Source organism: Aedes albopictus, chromosome 2 (assembly GCF_035046485.1).
Source record: "Aedes albopictus strain Foshan chromosome 2, AalbF5, whole genome shotgun sequence".
Classification (NCBI taxonomy): Eukaryota; Metazoa; Arthropoda; class Insecta; order Diptera; family Culicidae; genus Aedes; species Aedes albopictus.
The window spans coordinates 112,324,267-112,349,266 of NC_085137.1; the positions used below are offsets into that span (position 1 = coordinate 112,324,267).

At 39.7% G+C, this 25,000-nt stretch overlaps 4 protein-coding genes across 5 annotated transcripts in view; 2 read left to right on the forward strand and 2 right to left on the reverse strand.

The window, feature by feature from the left end:
* Positions 1-1,613, reverse strand: part of LOC109420558 (uncharacterized) — a 4,168-nt gene extending 2,555 nt beyond the window's left edge. The window contains exon 1 of the mRNA XM_062847732.1: positions 3-1,613. Within this exon, the coding sequence (XP_062703716.1) occupies positions 3-934 (932 nt within the window). The 5' untranslated portion in view covers positions 935-1,613. The remainder of the gene's footprint in view (positions 1-2) is intronic.
* LOC109414419 (general odorant-binding protein 45) lies at positions 1,580-8,486 on the forward strand. Its single transcript, XM_019688229.3, is given in 1 exon segment — positions 1,580-8,486. A coding segment is annotated over 1 exon segment (951 nt). The 3' UTR covers positions 2,531-8,486.
* Positions 8,487-8,631: 145 nt separating this feature from the next.
* Positions 8,632-25,000, reverse strand: part of LOC115264418 (uncharacterized) — a 30,921-nt gene continuing 14,552 nt past the window's right edge. Inside the window, exons 2-6 of one of the 2 annotated variants that reach the window (XM_062850242.1) lie at positions 10,950-10,995; positions 10,744-10,764; positions 10,522-10,647; positions 8,931-10,458; positions 8,632-8,873 (exon numbers count right to left, since the gene is read on the reverse strand). In XM_062850242.1, coding sequence (XP_062706226.1) covers positions 8,718-8,873; positions 8,931-10,458; positions 10,522-10,647; positions 10,744-10,764; positions 10,950-10,995 — 1,877 coding nt within the window. In that variant the 3' untranslated portion in view covers positions 8,632-8,717. The remainder of the gene's footprint in view (positions 8,874-8,930; positions 10,459-10,521; positions 10,648-10,743; positions 10,765-10,949; positions 10,996-25,000) is intronic. The other variant, XM_062850243.1, reaches the window with a different exon arrangement.
* LOC115253506 (uncharacterized) lies at positions 11,014-18,813 on the forward strand. The gene has a single exon (XM_062850244.1). The coding sequence runs from the start codon at positions 11,219-11,221 to the stop codon at positions 12,452-12,454; it is 1,236 nt and encodes a 411-aa protein (XP_062706228.1). The 5' UTR covers positions 11,014-11,218; the 3' UTR covers positions 12,455-18,813.

Here is a 25,000-nt window from a genome sequence, read left to right on the forward strand (position 1 = left end):
ACATCGATGGATAGGGGTACTTAGCCGTTGTCATTCCCGACGGATCAGGTGAAACGGTGCTTATCGCTGGCGACGGTAACGGTTCACACACATTGCAGTACGAACTGCTCGACGCTAGAATTTGCTGTGCTGCCACCGTCAACCACCCCTGGGTTGATATGTCTTGTTCGACGCACTGTAGCACCAGCTGGGTGAGTCGAAGTGGCTCCGTATTATATTGTTGGGAAACACGAACTAGGCACTGGTGAGTAGTTTCCGAAAGTAGACTCAGTTTCCCGAACTGAGCGTACAGACGATCCACGTAGAGACCATGCTCAAGATCGTAGAACCCGGAACGGAGTCCTAAGGTATACAACGCATCCGATATGTTTTCCACGATGAATCCTTGCTTTACGCTGAACTCCCTCAGGGCCTTACAGGATGTGTTCACCATTGACAAGGAATCATACACTTGCTTTATGCGATACATCGCACGAGCTGGTTCGTACGGGAGAAATCGGACTACATCGGTGAGCAGACTTCCGTAGTGGCGGTAGTAGCACTGGAACGAACGATAAGTTCGTTCGAATGGTGTTTCTTCACTGCAGCGCTCCGGCACAGTCGAATTCAGACATTCCTGGGTACGTTTGATGTGGTCACTGCACCCTCCTGGCGATAGAAAGAAGCTGGAGATAACATGATCTCTCACGCCGGTAACTTCGTCAAACGCGTGGAGTTGATACAGGATACAGTTGATCAGTTTACGGCTGTGGAACTCATCGGGATATCCATTATCGGCGTATCGCTGTACAGTTTCGTTTGATAGCAGGAGATAGACAGCGCATTCCTGTTGAGCAGCTGAAAACGACTTGAGCTGCGGTGAATTCCAATCTTCTACTGCAAAAGTGGTAGTAATAGATAAAGCGATTAGAGTGACCTGCAGAAGGTAGTTCATTTCTGAGTAGGGCAGTCTATACGGTGTGATGGTAGCAAAAAGGCCAACTTTTATATGACGTTTATATTATGTCAGCGTACAATGCAATAGCGGAAGGCACGTTTTTTGTGTATGAGGTCGAGTCACGTGTTTGTGTTGATGTTTTTTATAGTCGAAGAAAGTGCGACGTTCCCAACTTCATTCAGTAAAATATATCATATATCTCATAAACCGGCTCCCATGAGATGATGCAAATATTCCCATGAGTGAAAAGTATACAATACTTCAAGTTTCAAGTTTTCAAAATCTACTGTACGATACATCACTTCAGTAGTTAACAGAAACGTCTCAACTAGGGATATCAATTACCTGTTGAAACGTTGTGACCTACGGTAACCAAAAATTCATTGCCCCAAAATCTGCAAGATAGACATGTAAGAAAAGTAAATAGAGAATTCGGGGAGCCCTTTCAGGTTGACCGTATTTAATTGTTTACAAGTACACCTTACGCCAAGAGGTGACGTCTTGGCTGACGGTTTGTAAACATAACTCGCGAAATGGATTTATACAATGCGTGCCTTTTGCTGTCATGTGATGACATAATTCATAATATAAATGCTAACATTTTTTTTACTGCCAGCCTTGTGTTAGTTCTACAGCTATGCAATGGACTAAAAACTGTTGCTCACTTTTGCCACATTCACTATCAGCATCTCTTTGGCCGCAGAAGATTGGCTATCACCTCAACTGAAGACGTTTTCATCTTCTCAACAGGAATGTTCCGTCTATCTTCTACTACCCAACGAAACAGCGCAGCAGTGTGTGAGCAACGGATACCCCGACGAATTGCCCTGCCGCAAACTGATCAACTGTATTCTTGTGCAATTCCATGCCTTCGACGAGCTCATCGGCATCAAAGACCATGTCATCACAAACTTCTTCGATCCATCGGGAGCACCCAGTGACTATGTTAGTCGAACCCAGGAATGTCTGCGTTCCACCGTGCCAAATCACTGCCAAGGACAACCATTCGAACGTGCATATCGTTCGTTCCAGTGCTACTATCAAAACTACGGAAGTCTACTGACCGATACCGTTAGATTCATTCCGTACGAACAGGTTGATCGGATCCAACATCTCAAGGAAGCATTCTCCATTGTTAGCACGTCTTGCATCGCCCTAAAAGAATTAAGTGAGGGACGTGGATACATCGTCGAAAACATATCGGATCCTATGTACACGTTAGCCGTTAGAACCGGATTTTACAATCCTGAAGATGGTTTAAACATCGATCGCCTGTACACGCAATTCAGCAAGCCGTCTCCTACATCAGAAACAACTCGTCAATGCTTGGAGCGTGTTTCACAGCAACACGTAACGGAGCCATTTAGACTCACCCAGTTAGTCCTGCAATGCATTGAAGAAGATATTAAGGAACAAGAGCTGTTCATGGAGACAGCCAAGCAAGTGCTGGCGGCCACCAATTCATACTGCAATATGTGTGAGCTGTTGCCATTGTCTACAACAGAGATGCCGACTACTACCTCATCTGAAACCACCGGTACGTCTACTGAAACGCTGACTACAACGAGCAAATATCCATATCCATCGCTTTGAGAGAACGTTTTCAATGATTAAAAAATAAATAAAGAATTGCGAATAACAATGAAACAATATGATCGATTTATAATAACTAAAAGAAACTTTTAGGACGAAACTTTCTCCCAACTTTGCTACCCTAGAACAGTCCAGTGAAGTGTTAATTCATACTGAGGGTTGTCATTCACAGTACGCCTAAGAGGATCAACCACATCAATACCAACTCTAAATGATTTTCCTAAAAGTTACACGAAAAATGAAATTATCCATGAAAAAAATATATACAATAACAATAATCCTAAAATCTCAATATTTTTTCGTATTACAAAATTGGCAAAGGGGGTATTTTTGGCCTTGGCAGTCTTTTAACGGCAGCAAAAACGGCTATTGCATAGTAACCGGACGGTTTCGGTTATGTATTTAACCTTTCTCAAGGATTATATGCTCGTTTTCTTGTTGGATTTTGATTTTGGTTGTTCTATGTACGGAGTCATGGAGTGATGGCGTCCGCTATGGTGCGCTTGTACCGATTTGTTCGAACCTCGCTGTACTTTCAGTGAAGCTTTTTTGTCGGATTCGCAGCTTTTCAAAATTGATCGCCTACGATTTTCTCGATATTTTTATCGCCTACGCTTTGGTCACTATTTGCTTCAACCGGACTCATGAGACAAACTACAGACGTAACGAAACATCAGATTAAAAAATTGGTATGCCAAATAAGCTTCCAGGGAAAATATAAGAGTTAAGAAATGTTCAAAGATAAAAATTAGAAAAATAAAAAAACCGAAATCAGAATCATCTTCCAAAACACGTTTAAAACGATTTTAGATAACGATAATTGATATTTAGATCAAAACCAAAAATTTGGGTATAAGAGGGTTAAGAAGTTTCCCCTGGATTCCTTCTGAAACTTCCCGTGGAAATACTTAAGTTCTTCTAGAATGTACTTTTGAAAATCCTTTGGAAGTTCCTCCAGAGATTCAGAAGTTTTATACCTCTTTATTCTTGAGATGTTCCACGCTAGGTGGATTCATCTCCGTATTCAGAAATATTTTCAAAAATTGTTTCAGAAATTCTTCTATCCAGCGATTTTTATCTGGAAATATTCCTGTGTTTCCCTCACGAATTCCTACAGAAATTTTACTTAAGAGATTCATCCAGAAAATTTAGCAAGAACTTCTCCATTTCACCGTTATGAATTATTTTAGAGATTCATGTAGAGATTATTTTAAGAGTTTCAGTGGAATTCTTCCGTAAATTTTCCCAGAAATTCCTCTAGCATTTCTCCAAGGATACCCTAGAAGTTTCCCCTGGTATTCCTTCAGGAACTTCTTCAGAAATTTCCCCTGAGATTTCTTCAGAAATTTTCCTGGGATTCCTTAAAAATACTCTCAGGGATATTAATAGGCATAAAACTTAACATTTCTTCAAAATTTGCTTCAGGGATTCTTTTAGTAATTCATCAGTGAATTCCATCAGAAATTTCTTCAGAAATATCTCCAGAAATATCTCCAGAAGCTCTTTTAGTATATTAAGGATTTCTTTATTAATTTCAGCATGGGATTTCTTCGAAGGTTCTTCCAGAGATCCTGCAGAAAATCCTCCAGAGATTTCTTCAACTGCTCCTGCGATTCTGTCAGATATATGTCCTTAGATTCCTTCAGAATTTTTCCAGCAGTTCTTACAGAAATTTCGAAGAAAAATACTGCAGAATTTTTAAGAATTTCTATAGGAATCCCTTGGAGATTTTCTGATGGAATTCCTGAAAGAACTCCTGAGGGTACCCAGGGGGATTCCAAGAAGACAAATTTCTGGACTAAAATTTTTGCTGCAATTTTGAAGAAATCTTTGGAGGATTACCAACAATACCTCTGAAGGAATTCTTAAAAAGAATTAGAGGAAACTTCTAGAAGAATTCTGGAAATAATTCCAAGTAAGGTTCATAGAAGAATTTCTCAGGATTTTTTTGGAGAAATTACTTAAGGAATTTTTGGAGTAGTTTTCTTGGAATTCCTTGATGAAATGGGCACTCTAGAAAAGTTAGGAAGTACCAGTACAGAAAGCGCTGATTTTTTTATAAATCAGTTTTGATTTTACCATGGCAGCGCTATCTATTAAACGTGCATCCGAAATTTAGTACTATTTTGTTGAAAAACGATCAAAAATACCTAGCTAAGAAAATTTTCATCATTTATAAAATTTGCAGATTTATTAAGTCATTTCATAGAAAGTCGATATAGTGAATTTCGAAATACCGTGATACCTGGTGGGTTTGTGGTTAATGAAAAAATAATTAGAAACGTTATTTTGTTTCGTCATTAGGGTGACCAATTTTAAGATATTTGGGCAAGTATAGAAATTTTGACGTAACATATAAAAAATCGCAGAAGGATGTTTTTTTAGTTTTTGAGATATTATTTCTTGAAATATAAAGCCATGGTAACGATACGGCAGTGTAAAAAGATTAAACAGCATTTTAATATTGTTTCATTGGTGAATTGAATTCAATAAAACAATTGTTCGTATATGCCCTGCACATCACGAAAAGGGAAATTATGCGCCACCTGTCTGTCAGCCGTTTAAGTAGATTGGACGTTACTTCCACAGAGAACAGACGTCTTTCTTCGCTTTCTGCCTTGTGTAAAACTTTGTAATGGTCATATCAGAGTATGTGGTTATGCTCCCGTTGCGCGGCGCTAGCGTCCCATCACTTACATTGTTGTGTTGTCATATTTGTTTCCAGTGCTCGCCGTTTTTGGCCGTTTGGCGATCGTGTCGCTTTGTGGGCTAGTGTATTTTAACGATGAACACTGCCATCGTGGGGTCAAATCGACTTTAGATGTGGGGCAGTCTCCGTTGGTGGTGTTGAGGTACACTTAAATCCTTTACACACGATTTCGACATATTTTTGTTCGAGCTTAAACGTCTGTTCTCTGTGTTACTTCTATCCGTTACTCTCGTTCGTGGAGAACGATAAAAGCTCAAAGGCCAACGAAAAGGTTATCATGGCGTACCGCCGCCTTCCGGGGCACCATGATATAAAAGGAGAACAAGTAACGAGCATCGCTCTCTTTTCTGCACCGAAGCACCATCTTGGCGCCATTACCCGAAGTGGATTTCTGCGCCAACCTACCATCTGAAGTTTAGTGAAACATCTTTAAATATGTAATTTTAATGTAACAATATAATCTTGTGAATTAAGTTAAGTGTCGATTTTAAGTAAAAGAGTTAAGAAGAAATAAACTAGTGGGTTTTCTGACTGTGTTAGTGAAAGTATTGGACTTTCTGAAGATTCATTTGAAGTTCTATCTATATGATCTGGGAAGATCCATCGGCCTACATTTTGACCGTTACTGCTCGCTGTGCTCTCGACAATATAAAATTGTAAGAAATTATTTAATTATCATATTTATCTTTTAAGGTGTGCAATAATTGGCGATTTACCCTAAATATTGAAAATAGAAAAAAATACTAATGATGGCTTGCTGGTATATAAGACAAAAAAAAAACAAAAAAGTATCTGTTGCTCTTGATATTTCTTTGGAAATTCCTCAATTGATTTCTTGTGGAATTCTGCCGGAGATTCTTTCAGAAATTCCTTCGCCGATTATTTTAAAAAATCTCCCAAGGATACATTTGGTTATTTTCTTCAGAGATTGTTCCTGTAACTGCTCCAGGTTTCTTTAAAGGAATATTGTGCGTTTTATTCTCCAGAAAATCGTCTAGAAAATTCTCAAGTGATTTCTTTAAAAATGTTCAATTGCGAGGCTTTCTGGAATGTTTCCAAATTTTACTTCAGAAATAAGTCCAAATCTTCCTCCTTTCTCCAGGAATTTCTCTAGAGGGTTCTTTTTTGCGTAATTCTGAAGTGACTCTTCAAGGAAATCTACCAAGGATTGCTTCAAAAATTCCTCGGGAGTTTGCTTCAGAAATTCCGATGAAGATACAAAAAAATCTAAAACTTTTCATTGTCCATTGCTAAAATTTCAAAAGTGTGTTCAAAACTACAGTGGCGCTTACGTCAACTATGCCAATATGGGCAGTGCTATGCTGATAATATAAAACGCCATCAAGTATTTTTTAAAGCTATATACAAATAATCCCTTAAAAATATCCTCATAAATTGAGGTTGCATTTAAAGCTCTCCGAAACGCCCAAAGAACTTGGTTTAAAAATAGATTATGTGTACCATTCGTTGACCTTATATGCAAGCTGCCTAGACAATTTTGACCATTACTCGTGAATTAATAGCCCTACAAATGATATGTTGACCCTATCACGCACTCTAGGCAATGCATGTTTCACCAATTGGATGAAAACTAACATAAATATTCAACTTACTAGATTACGTTGAAAAGATTCAATGCGATGGTATGCAACGTTGGTCTACGGTACAAAAATTGGCCTATTAGTGGATACAACGTTAATCTATTGCTTTCCATGCGCCAGAACCACTTATTCTCTCATTTTTTTCCAATATTTCTGCTGAAGTATTATCACTGTTTGTTCAACAATCTAACTTTCAAATTACATTTTCGAAGTCAAATTTTGACAAAACCATTAATAAATCACCTAAACTAAAGTTCATTCTAAATTAAGTAACGAAAACATCGCAATCAAATTATTGTGTTATATTTTCACAGTCATCACATACAAAATCTTTCTTCCTGTTCGTTCCTTCTGGTTCATACGCAAACAATGTCGTTCCAATGTCACTTTATCGATGTTGTTGACATCACATTACTAATGAGCCAAGATTTGGGTAAGGAAGTGGAACCATCTCGGCAGGGGTCCTATATTGGGCACTTTTCTGCTATAACTCAGCCAATTTTGAATCAATTGACACAATTTTTGGAACGCAATGGAATACGTATAATATATAGTACAAAATTTCAAGCCAATTGGTTTGGAATTGACTGAGTAATAGCGAAGAGTGCCCAAAATACCGGCCGCTGCCCAAGTAGTTCGCTACCTTAATTTGCTACATTTAATTTGCAAAATAGTTATTATTCGTTGATAACAAATATACAAGTTCAAAATAGCGTCTTTGAACTTCGCATCAAAAGATCAGTTATCGATAAGTCAATTCAATATATCCCAGAACCATGCCATTGATGATCATATGTCTAGACTACCCACTAAGCCAGAAGAATCATGGCGTCTACAGAAGCTAAACAAAGTGACATTTTCATTTTATTTTAATGCTCTAAAGTGCTAAAATTGAAACGAAATATTACAGTTGTTTGATACATAGCTTTTCCAATCTCCAGTTACGAGTGTTTGTTTGAGTTTTTGGTTTACATTAAGATGGGTCGAACGAGGGGACTATGCCAACGAAGCATCCCAATGCCCTACGTCTGAATATTCTTACATTCATTTGTTCTGACCTTAAAGAAATCTTGAAATACGAACCTTGAAATCTACATGTATAAGTTGCAGGGAAAAATATCAGCAAAATGATTCGAAAATAGGTGTTTGAAAGGCGGAAGAAGTTTGATTCATTCGATGGAGGCAGAAACTCACGAGGCTAGTAAAGCATTACAAAACAAATTTTGAATTCTGTGGACGTTCTGGATCATCCAAATATTTCCTAAAGTATTGGTCTTCAGAATTACAGGCGTAACCAAAAATCGTTTGGAGTTCGACAGACATTGTAGCTTTTAATAGAAGAATTGAAGAGACTACAGTCTATGAGATTTTTAGAAACTACTGTTTACTCAGAAGCGAGTGAAGTGTATAAGAAGAAGTGTGCTAAGAATATTTTCAACGAATTTCAGTTCAATGTGGGGCAGAAATATTATTAAATTGTTCCATAACATCCGATGTCATGGCGCCGTTGACTCGTAGAGGGTGGCTCATTTTGCATAAAGATGTTTTGCATAAATACATTTCGCAGAAAGACAAAACCCCTGATTCTTGTATAACTGTAGATAATCTTGAACTACGTGGCTTTATATCCAAAAAAAATATCATGCAAATACACACTATAAGCAAACCAACCTAAGCTGTCGTGAATTAGAATTAAATTCTGAATGGCTATGTTCATAAACCACGTGAACTCACTTTTGGGCTTCTATGACTTTCGGTGAAATCCTTTCATGTAAACATACACTAAACGGTTTTAAAGATTAACTTCAATATATTTACCTCAGTCAACGGTTCTTAACAGAAAATTTATTACAAACTAGTAGATATCTTAAAATCTTTACGGTGTGTGCAAACTGTAGGTGCTAACTTTTCCATCATCTTCGAGAGTAGTGGTGGCCGCCTTATAACCGGTCTTCTGTCCATTGATGTTGTGCTGTTCGCTTTCAGCTGTCGATAGCGAGCTGTACGTCTTGATCTTACCATCATCTCCATACTGAAACAAAAAATGAGGGTTAGTTGGATAAAAACTATCAACAGATCCTCAACCTACCTTCTGTCCCGACGCCCACTTTGAGCTGCTGGACCACGACTTGGTGCGCTTGAATCCACTACCCAGTCCTCCGCCGATGTCACTACTCGCGTCGTCGTTGTTTCCAGAGAACCGGTTCTCCATATCGATCGCCGAACTACCGCTGACCGCTCCGTTGTAAGCGTTCTTGGCCTGAAGCCGTGCCAAGCGTTCCGATTCACTCATGATAGAACCCAGCTCAGTGCCGCTTCGGTCCAGTCCCAAGTCCACCGCGCCGAATCGCTGTCCCAAAGCATCGTTCGTAATCGGGACGTATCCGCCAACCCGCTGTTGAGTCTGTGCGTTTTGTGAATCGTAAGCCGAGTAGCGTGATCCCTGGTGCACGGCAGCCGAGCCTGCTGCCGGATAGTACCATCCACCGGCGGCGGCATTATTGGAGCGATGCTGTTGAGCAGCGGAGTATTGGGATGCGGAGCTGCTCTGTTGTTGTTTGTGTGACTCGGCGGCCGATACCACGGGGATGGGTACGTAGGAAGTACCTGACTGGGTACGTTGCTGCTCCTGGGAAGTGTACTTGGAAGCGGTGGAGGCAGTGTTCAAGGCTACCGGAACGTAGGTGCTACCCTTTCGGCTGTATTGCTCGTCGCGCTCTTCCGCTTCTTCGTGAGTGGTAGATGAAGACACTGGCACAGGGGTTATTCTTATGTTGGTTCCTGAGTCTGAAGCATGACTGTGAGACTCTTGGGATTGTTGGGAAGATGCCAGGTGGTTGTTATAAACGGGTTGGTAAGCGGGACGGACGTATTGGGCTTGGGTGTGACGATTGGCTTGGGAAGAGAGATCCGAGGAAACACCGTACACCGGTTGAACTCCATGAATGACATATGTTTGTTGATCGTTGGCAGCGGAATACTGGTTCGAAGAACTGCGAGCAGGATAGACTACGGGAGCTTGGTAGACTGCGCCCTGGTTGTTTGAGAAACGGGCCGAGGTGTCGAAACTTCCGGTGTTGAACGGACCGTATACTGGGACGGGTTGCCTGTAGACTACGTATGTATTGGAAGGCGTGTAACGTTGTTGGTTTTCCTGTCTAGAAGCGGAGGCAGCGACATACTTGGAAGCCTGATCGCCAGATGAACCGTAGACTGGAACCGTGTAGACACCTTGATTAGAGCTGCGGCTATTGCTGGCAAAACTAGTCTGAGAAGATTCCTGTCCAATGGGATACGCAGATGCAGCGATCGGATGTACAAGGGTTGCTCCATTTGATGCCCCGAAGTTTGATCGCGTTTTGATACCTTCATCAGCACTGATATAATTTCCTGTCTGTGCAGCATTGAGGCTGGATGAGCTACTACGGTGCTGAGATTCACTGGAGTAACTAGACTTTGAACTGTGAACTGGGTAAACTGGCACTACACCAGAAACGGACTGTTGATGGGAACTGGCCTGGTACTTGGAACTGCTGGAGCTGGAGCCACCCGAACCAGCATTGTTGAAACCGACGACTCCGTGACCTAAGGTTTCAGCGTCACTATTGTCGGAGAATCTGCAAAAATAGTTGTGTGAGATGTCTGGAAATAATTTTAACTGATTATAACCATCTGCTTACCCTGAATTGCCATAACAGATTGCAGTGCCGCATGGATTGGCTCCAACACCAGATCCAAGTCGTGCAAGGCGCTCAGCGGCCCCTTTTCGTGCCGCATGTACAGATGCTTCATGTGTAGAAAAATGTCTAGAATGTTCAATCAAGAAAAGCATACAATTAGTTTTGCTTCATTTCCACTGATGAAGATTATGGAGAATATTCTGAACCAGTGGCACTACTTACGTTCCCTTAATACTGTTCAAACTAGGGAAGTGCAAAGCCCAATCCGCAAACGATAGTGTGCGTAAGAGTTCAGGTTTGAAATGTGTCATGCAATTCGAGCCGCAGCAGCAGCAAGTGAGCGAAAAAACATCGTTAATTAATGATACTCTGAACATTTGAATTGATAAGAGCAAGCAATTTCAGTAAAAGATAGTATTATCACTTACTTTCTGTTAGCATGCACTCCAGTCGTATCATCCCATCCAGGCAAATCTGAAAGCAAAAAAATACAACTTCATCAACAATTGCCGTCAATCAGATCAGATATTTGTCAAAATAGAGCTACGACACACTAAGTACCTTTGGTTAACGTAATCAAAAAGCTTCCATTCATAAAAACAATGCGTGCCTTCTACTACTGCTCGATGACATAATTCGTCATATAAAAGCAAGCGATTTTTTTCATCAGCAACGCATCGTATAGCACATTTGAGAAATGAAGTATCAACTGCTGACCACCTTGGTCGCAATCACTTTTTGCCTCTCTTTAGCCGCGGAAGATTGGCAGTCCCCTCAGCTGAAAACTTTTTCATCCTCTCAGCAGGAATGCGCAGTCTATCTTTTACTACCCAACGAAACAGCTCAGAGGTGTGTGAGCAACGGATACCCCGACGAATGGCCCTGCCGCAAGCTGATCAACTGTATTCTTGTGCAATTCCACGCCTTCGACGAGCTCACCGGCATCAAAGACCATGTCATCACAAACTTCTTCGATCCATCGGGAGCACCCAGCGACTATGTCAGTCGCACACAGGAATGTCTGCGTACCACCGTGCCGAATCACTGCCAAGGACAACCATTTGAACGAGCTTACCGTTCGTTCCAGTGCTATTACCGGAACTACGGAAGTCTGCTGACTGATACCGTTCGATTCATCCCGTACGAACAGGTCGATCGAATCCAACATCTCAAGGAAGCATTCTCCATTGCGAACACATCCTGCAAGGCCATTAAGGACTTCAGCGAAGGGCACGGCTTCAACGTCGAAGAAATTTCAGACCCCCTTTATGTACTAGCTGTTCGAACTGGATTCTACGATCATGCACATGGTCCCTACACCGACCGTCTGTACACGCAATTTGGCTCGCCGAATTTGCTGTCAGAAGCCACCCGCCAGTGCATCACTCGAGTCTCGCAGCAGTACTCTACGGAACCGATTATGGTAACCCAGCTGTTCTTCCAGTGTGTAGAGGAGGACATTTCTACGGAGGCACTGTTCACTGAGACGGCGAGGCAAATTTTAGCGACAACCAACTCGTACTGTAACGTGTGCGAACCGGTGTCACCGGTCACCAGCACAACGGAAATGATGACGACCACGACTTCAGCAACAGTTACCTCTACGACTGGAATGCCGTCGACGACGACGACGACGGTGACGCCATCAACGACGACAACAGTGACGCCAACGACGACGACGACATCGACGCCAACGACGACGACAACGGCGACGACAACGGTGACGCCAACGACTACGACGACGGCGACACCGATAACGACGACGACATCGACGCCATCGACGACGACGACAGTGACGTCAACGACTACGACTACGGCAACGCCGATAACGACGACGACGACGACGGCAATGCCAACGACAACGACGACCACGGTGACGCCGACGACGACGACGACGACGACTAAAAGTCCATATCCCTATCCATCGATGTAGATGCATTAGGCGAACATCTAGTGACAAATAATAACACTGTTAAATAATATACATTACTTGAAAACACATTTTGGACGATGCGATATATACCAAGAAAACACCTATGTCTTCTACATACATGGAGCGAAGCTTGCCTCTCAGCTTCGTGTTCTATGACCACCTAAACAACTAAGAGTCGCATAATGATAAACGCTTTACATCATATAAAGTACTACTTTGTCGTATGTACAATTTTCATCACTTACAATATTTTCTTTATGTACAGACCGTGATTTCGGGTGAAATTCGACGTGATCGACGTGAGAGTCATTTTTATTTGTCATGTAAAAAGATTTCAACTTGAAACAAGATTTGAAAAATAACTATCATCTCATTCAAGGATTATTGAATGATGAGTTTACAAATTGCATAGCTAATAAGCTGAATCACCAGATTGCTCTTAACTTTCTGAAGAACTTTGCCGAAGACAACACTTTTCTATCAGCTCTGGGTCTCCAAATAGAGAAGTTTGAAACTTTACTTGACGACTAACGCCACCTAGCGACGAAATCACCAACTAGTTGTTGGAAAACTAGATTGCTCTTGACTTCATGAAGAACTTTGCCAAAGGCGGCACTTTTCTATCTGCTTTGGATTTCGAGATAGCGGAGTTAGAAGCTTTACTTGACAACTAGTACCACCTATCGACGAAATCATCAACTAATTGTTGAATCACCAGCTTGATCTTAACTTCCTGAAGAACTTTACCGAAGACACCACTTTTCTATCTGCTCTAAATCACGAGATAGTGGAGTTTGAAGCTTCATTTGACAACTATGTAGTGCCACCTAGCGGTGAAACCACCAACTAATTATTGAATCATTAGATAGCTCTTGACTTCCTGAAGAACTCTGCCGAAGACGACACTTTTCTATCTGCTCTGGATCTCGAGATAGCGGAGTTTAAAGCTTTACTTGACAACTAGCGTCACCTAGCGGCGAAATCACAAACTAATGGTTGAATCACCAGATTGTGGTTGACCTACTGAACAACTTTGCCGAAGATAGCATTGTGCCAATAAAGTAGATCTCGAGATATCCGCATGTGATAACTTATGAGTGCTTCTGCTGGCGAGTATACAAAGCAACCTGTTTTTTTAATAGATGTGACTCAAAAATGACAAGACAGTGAAATTCCATAGTTTTCAAGAAAAATATCCCAAAATATGATATTAATTCCTACATGAAAAATACTAGTTACTGTTTTGCTTCACCTTCATACACACTCAATCCTGAATTGCCTATTCGGTACTTTTTTGAAGAAAATAGAACAGCAGAACTATTTCGGTAGTTTCGGTAATCGATTTTACTGAACCTCAATACACCAACTCTCAAAAACGGGTGCAAAAGGTAAACAAACCATTTATTGGTGTATTCAGCTATTCGATTTTCGTTAAAAAATTACCAAACACGGTATTAAAAATTAAGAGTGTACTGATCAATACACAATCTATCATCTTATGACTGGCATCCACGCACCAATGTGTGAACTCCCTGCCAAAAATAATCACATTAAACACTATGAATATCATCTATTCATGAATAGCAGCTCCGAACAAAGATGACTCCCAGATCTCCCATGATCCTCCTCTTAAAAACAGCCTTTCCATGCTGGTTGTGGAGACGCAATCAGAGTGCCCTTCCCAAGTAACAATTAATGCTGAACAGTGAGAGTATTAACTGAACATTAGCTGGTTAATGGTGTCAATGGCTGAACACAATGACAGCTGAATATTGGTCTGAAGTATGGCTTGTTCAACCTCTTCAATCAGCAATGCATAGATGGCTGAATATCAAGTTGAACAGAATATCATTCATTTGGGTATCCAGCTTTGAAACATACACCAACATGCAGAATTGATCATCTGTTGTTCAACCTTTTATTAAATAATTTTTGACAGCTTACACAAGCATGGCTTTTGTGAAGTCCACATCGCTTCTTCAACCTTAATACAGACTTTATTCAACTTATGTTCTTGACTATTCAGACACAACAAGTAATGCTTTTGTTTTCGAGGACATGTATACAACAAGTGTGTGTGGTGTAGGTGCAAAGGTGAGTGACTATAAATCAGGACGTCCGAGTTTAATTCCCAGTTTTCCCACAGATTAATTTAAACATTCCTTAATATCTCTTCTGGAAATAGACGCAGCTAATGGTAAAAATAGGCTCACGAAAGTGTTTTTATTTTATTTTTACACAATCAGTAAAATTCATTGATTACTGATTAAGCGCATATTAAACCTTAAATCAGCCTTCCAATGAACCTCAAATCAGCTGAAGGTTGAATAAAATCTCCAAAATTAGATGTTTAGGAGCAGCATAAAGGATTGAATTTCTTATGCTCAGCATTTGTTCAAATCAAGGCTGATTTAAACGTTTGTACAGCATCAAACTATTATCTGGGTTGGGATTAAGTAGTAACAACCATTACACTCTAACATTCCTTTCCCTTCCTAACTGATTGTATGGACTTGGCCAGCGCCATTATAGATAAAAATGTATGAGCTATTAAAATTACACTTAAAAATCAGGGACATGTTCAATGCTTCCAGTGAGATTTTTCACTCTTTAAAGGAAGCACGACGCTAGGCAACGGACTTGCATGTAACGCCCAGTGGCAAAGTCGAAAACTTTCCCTGACAGCTGCGGCAAGAATCAAACCCGCGCTCTTCAGCACGATGCGACTAAAAGCTTGGTGACGACCACGGAGCCACACTTTGAGAATGAATAGTGTGTCCCAGACCTTATTCTTTTGGATCTTAGTGTAGTTGATACTATAGCAGATCAATCACGGAGGAGCAACCATTGTACAACAATGTACAGTCAGTCTAAGCTAAGCTTAGCCAATATTATGTGGTATTACATTTTATTCTTATTTCTAGTTCAATGTTCATAAATTTATTAATTTAATCAAACAATTTGAAAATTGCTTTGGTATTCATTGGAGTTGGAATATTTTGGACATGTGAGTTGCTTGGTGGGTTTCTGAAGAGTTCTGAAAGAGTTTCCGGGGGATACATGGATAATTCAGAGGGCTTTCAAGACGTTTCAGGGTTTCGGGTGATATCAACCCCCTGAAATCCACTGTAACGCTCCTGAACGTCCTTGAAATCCCATGGAATGTCCCAGAGTTCCCTTTAAACCCCCTGGAATACCCCTCTCAGACAACACAAAGTCGTATTCTTATATTCTTATCTATTGTTGCATAAGATGGCAAAGTGGCGGCAGTATGCGTACATGCTTCCGTTTAACCGTGGATAAAATACACGCATATTGCCTCCACTTGCCATCTTATACGATCATTGATTGACTGGATTGTAATGCTCCTGATCCCCCCCCCCCCCCACCAATAGCCGCTTGGAACTCCACTGAAGCTTCATGGGACGTCTCTTACTAAAACATACTAAAACGCCCCTGAAACCACTTAAAACTCCTGAAAACTCCTGAAACCACCTGGAAGTCCCTGGAACATCACGCAAGCTTCCTGGAACGTCCCTGAATACCTCCGGAATACCCCTGGAACACCCTTGAAACCCCTTGAAAACTCCTGGAACACCCCTGAAAGCCAATGAATCTCCAAGGAACGCTCCTGAAACTCCCTGAAACGCTTCTGAGCCCCTTTGAAAATCCCTGCAACGCTCATAAGACTATCTGAAACCAGCTGAAACATCCTGAAACTTTCCTGAAACCCCCTGAAACCCCCTGAAACCCACTGAAACCCCCTGAAACGCCCTGAAACGCCCTGACACGCCCTAAAACTCACTAGAACACTCCTAGAAGACCACTTAAACCCCCATAAAACTAACGGAGGTTAATGATACTCCCTGGAACGCCCCTGAAACGCTCATAAACATCTGGAATTCGCCTGAAACGCCCCAAGGACCCTAAGAAATCCTTAGAGACCCTTCTTAAACACCCTTGGAACGTCTCTAATACCACCTGAAACCGCATGAAACTTCCTATAGTCCCGTGTCCCGATTAGAATTGAAAACAAAGCTGGCAGTTTTGCTAACCGTTTAGGTTGTGTCAATTGGATCATGTATTCATAACGAATGTGTTGTAAAAATATATAAAATAAAACTTCTCTTACTGGAATTCTTTCGAACAATTTTTCTGGGATTCCTCCAGAAATTTCTCCTGCGATTCCTACAGCGACTTCATCATAGATTTCTCAAAAATACCTCAATCGATTTTCCAGAGATTTCTCTAGGCATTTCTCCTGGTACACATTCAAGGAACTTCTTTTTGGATTCTTCCAGGGATTTCACTAGAGATTTCTCTAGTAATACCTCCGATGATTTCTCTAGGAATCTCCAGGAATTCTTTAAGGAATTTTTTTATGAGTTTTCTATTTAAATTCATTTAACTTCCATTCATGGAGTAAGTTTCTACAGGAATCCCATGGGAGTTTTTTGGAGAAACCCTAGCCTGGGATTTCCACGATAAAATTTCTGGAAGAAATACCAAAAGAACTTCTGGGAAATTTCTAGAAAGATTGCCTTGAATAATCCCAGCATGATTCATTGAAGGAATCCCAGGAGCAATCATTAGAAGAATCCCTTATAGGGGATTCAGGGAGAATCTATCGAGTAGTCCTAGGATTAATTGCTGAAAGAATCACAGCAGGAATTACTTGGGGACACCAGCTGGAATTCACGGAGGTAAGCTAAGAGGAGTTCCTGGAGGAATTCGATTAGAAATTTATGGGGAATTACTTAGATAAAATGTCTTGGATAACAATTCCTGGATGAATCACCTGAGGAAGTTTCTGAAAGAATGTAAGGGAATTTTTTTAGAGGAATTCTTAGCAGGTTTCATTGTAGAAAATTCAGCAGAAATTCTAGGAGGAATTGCTGAAGAAAATGGTACAAGAATTTCAAGATTAAACCCACCAGGAATACCAAGGAGAACCCAAAGATGAATTCCTTGAAGAAATACCTGGAGGAATATCTGGAGAAGCCCTGAAAGAGTCTTAGGAATAATTTCTGACGGAATCTCAGGAAGATTTTCCTGAAGAATTCCAGCAAGAAAGCCAGGTAAAATTCCTATACGAGTAAGTACAATAATTCCTAGAGGTACCATAGTTAGAATTTCTGGAGGAAGGATTGCTGGAAGAACCGCGGGAGGAGTTGTTTGAAGAATCTTCGGAGGAGGGCCAAGATGTGTTTCTGCAGGAATTTCTGGAGAAATCTTTGGATAAAAACTCTGAAAGCATTCATGGATGAGTCCTTGGGGAAATCACTGGAAGAACAACAGAAGGAATTCCGGCAGAATTTCTTGGATGATTGCTCGAAAGGTCCCAGCAAGAAAGCCAGAAGAAAGCTCTTGCAGGGATTCTTCTGGCTTTCAGAATTTCTGAGGTATCGAAGTTACATTTTCTGGAGGGGTCATCGCAAGAGTAGATGAAAGAACTGCAGGATGAATTGCTTGAGGAATCCCAGCTGAAATTCCTGGTGGAAGGCCACGAAGAGCTCCTGGAGGAATCGCATGAGAAATTACTGGAAGAATACTTGGATAAAATATCTGAAGGAATTCCTGGAGGAAACATCGTAGAATCTATTGGAAGAATATCAGAAATAATGCCATGAATAATTCCAGCACGAATTCTTGAAGGGATCGCACCAAAAATCTCAAGAGAAATCCCTTAAAAACTCTTGAAGGTCATCCCAAGAAGGTTATCTTGAATGATCCCAAGAATTCTTGAAGGAACTTCTGGAGGAGTTTTAGAATTCTGGGTTTAGGAATATCATAGAAGATATTTCTATAAAAACCTAGTAGAAATTGCTTGAGGAATCTCTACAGAAATTTTTGGAGAAACACTATCAAGAATGCAGGGAGAATTATTAGATAAGCTCCTTGAATAAATACCTGGAGGAATACCTTCTGTTCTGCTTGGAAGAATCGGTAGATGTGTTTTGGAGGATCTATGGAATCGCAGGAGGCATTCTAGATGAATCTCAGAAAGATTTTCCAAAAGTATTGCTGCAAGTATACCAGGAGAAATCCCTAGAAGAATCCCACAACGTATTCCTGGAAATACCCCAGTTAGAATTTTTTGAGAGGTACTAATAGGAATTCCTCCAGGGATCCCAACTGGAATACATAGAGGAAGGCCAATTATGAGCTCCTGGAGAAATCCCATGAGGAATTTTTAGAATGGATGAAATCTCAGGTGGAAGTCCTAGATAAATCCTTGACGAAATCATCGGAAGAATTACCACAGAAATTTCAGGAAAATACTAGAAAGATTGCTAGGAAGAATCCCAGCCAGGATTGCTAGAAGGTACTGAAGGTACCACCACTGGCGTAGCCACGGGGGGGGGGGGGGGTTAAGGGTTAAACACCCCCCCCCCCCCCAGAGCCAACAAATTTGGAACAAATTTTCAGAAAAAGCGCTTTGCGACGGAAAAATTTTTCGGCTGCGCCGCTATTTTCAAACTACGAATATAATTGCTCATTACTGTTTACAAAATGAAAGTGGCAAATCAAAAAAGGTATCATTGACCGTTGAAAACCCCTCCCAGAGACAATTTCTGGCTACGCCACTGGGTACCACTGTTAGAATTTCTGGAGAAGTTGTAGGAGAAATGGTTGAAAAATCCACAGCAGCACCCAACTTACAACCTTAGCTGAATAACAGTTTATTTATAACTGAATAACAGTTTATTCAGCTAAAAAATTCAAATTTTAGCTCGAGAGCAGTTTAATCATCCATTGTACAGCAATAATGTTTGTTGAGGAGTTGCTTGAAGAATCCCAGCCAGAATTCCCAAAGGAAGGCCAATAGGTGCTCCTGGAGGAATCACATGGGGAAATTTCTAGGACTCCCTGGATAAAATCTCTGAAGAAATTCCTGGAAAAATCACCGGAGGAACTTCTGAGTCCTAGGATGCTTGTCTTGAATAGTCGCCATAAGAATTCCTAAAGGAATCCCAATAGTAATTTCTAGAAAAAAAACGCCTAGAAAAATTCCGAAAAGTATCAAAGTAAGAATTTCTAGAAGAATCGCTAGAGGAATCTCTGCAGAAATTCCTAATAAAAACAAAGTAGGACTTTCTGGAGGAATCCTGAGAAAAATTCATATAAGAAATGTTTTCGAAGAATCCATGAAGGTTAAAGGTATTTCTAGGAGAATTCTTGGAGGAGTTCCTGATTGAATCGCAGGAGCAAATATTTTGGATAATGCAAAAACAGCTTTGAATGATACATATACCTTAAAAAATCACGAACTTCGTCCAAAATGGCCAGAAGTTTTTCGATTAACACAAAAACAGCTCTGAATGATGTATCTTAAAAAAAATCACGATGTTTGAGGTGTCGCAAGATGGTATTGAATCATATTCAAAAATTGACTCCGGAACATCCGTAAAACTGGTTCCAAGGCACTTAGTGACCGAGATGGACTTTCAGACACATTTTTCTATCATTCCAGTTCAATTAGGCTGACACAAATTTCGATTTTCTCTTATGTCACTCCCCCTCAGAAATTTTTTGCCGGAATTTGACATTTTTAGGGGGGACACAAATAAATTATTTAAGAAATTTGAAAATTACAAAGTGAAATTAGAGCCGTCGAGAAAATTTCTCAACAAATCCGTTGAGTTTGACGATTTTGCCTAATTATTTGGGTAATTTTTCATCATATACATTTATTATTCATCGTCCCTCCCTTGACGAGTCAACGAGCAAAGTGACAAAAGAAGAAAATGAGATTTGTTCCGGCCTTAGGTCTGAAAAATAAACTGTTATCATATCAAAAATTCACTTTTTCCAAAATGGTCAATTTCAATGGCCATTTATATTCCGGAATAACTCCGGAATCAGGTGGCCATTCCATGAATCCCCGACAAATCCCTAAATTAGAAGGATATATGTTCTTATGTCCAAATTTGGTTAAAAAATATTGATAAACAAAAACGTTATAGAGAAAAGTGTGTTTTTCTGCACTCTTGTTAAGGGAGGGGAGGGGGTGGTGTAATAAAGGGTGGTAATAAAGGGAATAGGAAGAAGGGCAATTGCATTGAGTTTTCACCCACCAAAAGTTTACCTATATTGTAATGCATCCTTGTTTGCCTTAAACCGACGAAGAATAATTAAAACTTCAACAAAAACAAGAAGGCAAGCCTACCACAATGATTATGAAAGAAAGATTACATAATCAAGCATCATTGCAACCCTACGCCATATCATGACCAAAAAAATAACTCTGGTTATGGGTACAACGCTGAAAACCTTCGCACCCTAAACAAGCATCCATTTGGGTCACAATGCGTGACCTAAAGCGTAAACTAATGTTTAGCATGCTTTCTTCGCTCCTTCACCTACATTCAAGCTTGAAGCAATTTTACGTCATACCTCAGTCACATTACCGAACACACAAAACACACCATTGAGTAAATTATAAACTTCATATTTATTCACATTCCTTCATTCGTTTGTCCAACCCACGTAATCGCGAAACTCCCTTATGGGCACGGAGCATTGTAACACGGTTGAGTTTTTGGTGGTGGGCTCGGCGGGATAACACACTCGGGTGGATTACCCAGCACATTGCTGGCTGCTTCACCAATGGAGGTCGTCGCAGGAAGGTATTGAACGATACAATCCAGGACGATGTGCACCAATCGGTCCGGTTCCTTGCAGTATTGGTCCACCACCCCGGAGATGCATTCTTCGGTGTTATCATCCAAAAACTCGTCGTCACCGAACTGAACGTACATCTTGTAGAGGTCGAAGCCAGATGACCTGTTGTAGAACCCGGCCCGCACGAAGTAACAGTACGCCAGGTTCGGATAATCCGGATTCGTCGCATAACCTCCCTGGCAGTATTGCAACAGGCTGCAGTTGGATGTATTTGTGATGTACATACAATCCTCAAGAGTTTGGATCACTTCGCTATAGTGATAGGGCACCCATTCTACGGAGTCCTTGATTCCGCCGTAGTTCTTGTAGTAGCACTGGAACGTTTGATATGCTCGGCCCAATCGATCACTTGGATCCAGCGGAGCGACATTCTGATCCAGACATTCCTGCGTATGCTGCTTGTATAGGCAGTCCACGTTGTTCGGAAGGAAATACTGACTGAGCACGTAGTCCTTGATCTGATTGAGCTTCTCATCGGCCGCGTTCAGACCAATTATAATAGCACCGATCAGCTTGCGTACACTTGGCTCATCCGGGTATCCATTGGCGCGGTATCGCTCCAGCGTTTCGTTTGTTATGAACAAATATTCAGCACTTTCCAGCTCGGCATCACGAAACGATTTCCACCGGGGTTCTTCCAGGTGCTTCAGGGCGTACGAACTCTGCAGTGCCAACAGGGGCACCGCAAGCAATACCAAAAACCCTCTCATTTGGGCCCGCGAAGGTTTCGTAATGTATTCAAGAATAAAACTAACAGCCGTTTGGGCATGCCACCCAACTTATAGTGGTTATGTCGCCGAAAAGTTTGAATTGTTTTTTCCATCGATAGCACGTACGCGGATTTGGTGCATTTGTAATGGGACACTTGCTCCAGTCCAGGCGGAAGCCCAGCGATAGCATAGGGATTTTTTAAAATAATATTGTGGACGTAAAAATAGTTTCCTGATTTCCACCTTTAAAGTGAAAATTACTGCTGGAGTGCTGAAGGAGAACAGTAGACGGGTTAGGTGAACATGAATTCCTTGTTGTTTCTCAAAAGCGGTGGACTAGTTATTTCAATTAGTGTCCAAAGTATTATGACATTACCGAAAAAACAAGCTCTAAAGGACAAATTGGTGAGTATCATTATGCACTATCAAAAATGTAGGATAGGTACCTCAAGCAACAACTATACCGAAGAACAGCACATGGTCTGAGCTGGCTCAAACATTAGCCAACATTATATAGATGTGATACTAGACTAGACTGTTTGTTGAAACTTGCAAAAAAAAAGTAGAAGGCCGATGAAAAAAGTGTGGTTTACTTCGCTCGTTATTTGCCGTGTTATCTACCTACAGTGTATCAAACAATTGTCCGTACAGCAATTTTTTGGTGAAAATAATTTTTCATTTAAATGTTTATAACTTTTTTATACGTCAATCAAAAACGCTGAAATTTTGACCAATTATAACCCACATATTAAAGCTCCATTGGTAAAATTTTGAGCGAGATCGAATAAGTTTTCTGAAAGTTATAGAACTTTTAGTAAAACTTATAAGATTTTTGAACACATTTTCAAAACATTATATCTCAATATGTACTTGATGAAACTTTTTCATTTTTTTTTTCTATTACAGCTTATACCTAAGGCTTTCATATGCAGCTTTGTTTGAGGTTTTATATTCACTACAAAAAATATGAAAAATCTGTATATGTCCAGAGTGTCATTTGGAAATTTATCATATTTTGATCAATAAAAGTGCCAAGTGTTTTCAACTTTTTTAAACTCTCTTAATGTAATATTTTTATACAGGACCTACTAAACTACATATGAAGAGTAGGTCCTTTGGATTTTTCGTTCAGTCAATGCACTTTTATTGGTGGAAAACGTTTGGCAGATTATATGTGAAAAATATAGTAAATTTTTAAACATCGTCAACTACATAAGCACATTTTTCATATTTTTTGTAGTGAATATAAAACCACAAACATAGCTGCATGTGAAAGCCTTAGGTATAAGATGTAACACATAAAAAATTGAAAAAAATCCATCGAGTACATATTGAGATATAATGTTTTAAAAATGTGTTCAAAAATCTTATAAGTTTTACTAAAAGTTCTATAACTTTCAGAAAACTTATTCGATCTCACTCAAAATTTTACCAATGGAGCTTCAATATTTGGGTCATGATTGGTCAAAATTTCAGCGTTTTTGATTGACGCATAAAAAAGTTATAAACATTTGAATGAAAAATTATTTTGGCAAAAAATTTGCTGTACGGACAATTGTTTGATACACTGTACATGAATTAGCTATTGCATCAAAAACTCAGTACTTTCAACCAATTTTCATGATTCAGGTTAAATTATCTGTTATTAAATTATTAAATTATCAATATTACAAATAAATTTGAAAAGCATCGAACGAAATGGATTCGTAGGAATTGCGTGAATGTAATCCAAATGTAGCATGAGAAATAGAGAAGCCTTGTGACAGGAAAACGTTGCAATTTATCAGCAACGACATCAAACAATCAACGCACATATACAGTTTTCATGCATATGTTTGTCACGGACATTTCTCGAATTTTGACAGAATATTTGGAGAACAAAGTCAATGGAAAAATCGGTTCAGGGTCATTTAGCCGAATTCCATTTGGCGAAAAAAAAAATAACTGGACAGTGAACTAAAGTGATCATTTTGTGATTTTCTATAAAAAAAAACCATAATAGAAACGCTTATCCATGTCAAAAATTGAGCTCAATCCATCAACGCAAAACATAGTTACATCATCTCAAACTTGGCCATATTAAAATCGGCGTTTGTCCGATCAATTATGCATCACAGTGTAACTGTCTACTTGCAAGATGTTTGTGATAAGAATCACAAGTGTTTTGAGAAAGATGTAGCTTTTGTTCAGCAATTTATGAGATTTATTTTTTTTTCCTGCAAAACTGATTAACATTTATTTTTATTTGTGCAATTACACAAGATAACTTACAGGAAATCCGGAAGAAAACTTTCGGTGGAATTCTAGAGAAACTGCAAAACTATATACAGGAGATAGACAAAATGATCGGGACAGGTAAAATTTTCACTTTTCAAAAAATGGTCAAATAGCTGTAACTTTTTGTAAAGTGCATAAAAAAAATTAAAATTTTTACTGTAAGTTGCTCAACTATTTGTGTATCAAAGGTTAAATTTTGGGAAAGATCGGGCTATTCTACATGAAGTAAGAAAGATTCAAGAAAAAGTCATAATTATCCGCAAGCCAACTTTGAATTGTTATATCTCCGGATTCAACGAACCAAATGCAATGAAATTTTGAGTGTGCATGACTTATATGATAAGCTTTGATCAACTTTTGACATAACCTAAAATTGTTAACACGGAAGAAAATTATAGCGTATTGATTATTTTTCTGATATAACACCAAATTCTCGAAAATTTCAACATCGCTTCAAAATTCGAGATAGTAATTATAGTTTATTTGAATTCCCTGTAATTGACTTCAATATGAATATGTTTTGAAAGAACGTAACAAAATAACCGGCAATAAATTGAAAAAGTAATGGGAAGCATATTAAAGTTAGACCAATTTACCAAAAAATCCTAATATAAGTGAAATTGCTGTAACTTGCATTCTTATTAATAATTTCAAGTTGAATCAATTTTTTTTCACAGCTCATTATATGAGTCACAAATGCTTAAAATTTCATTGTAATCGGTTTATTGAATCCGGAGATATAACAGTTCAAAGTTGGCTATCCGATAATTATGCCTTTTTGTAGAATATTTCTAACTTAATGCAGAATTGCTTGATCTTTCTCAAATTTTGATCATTGACATAACTAGTAACAACATACAGTATTTCTTTTATA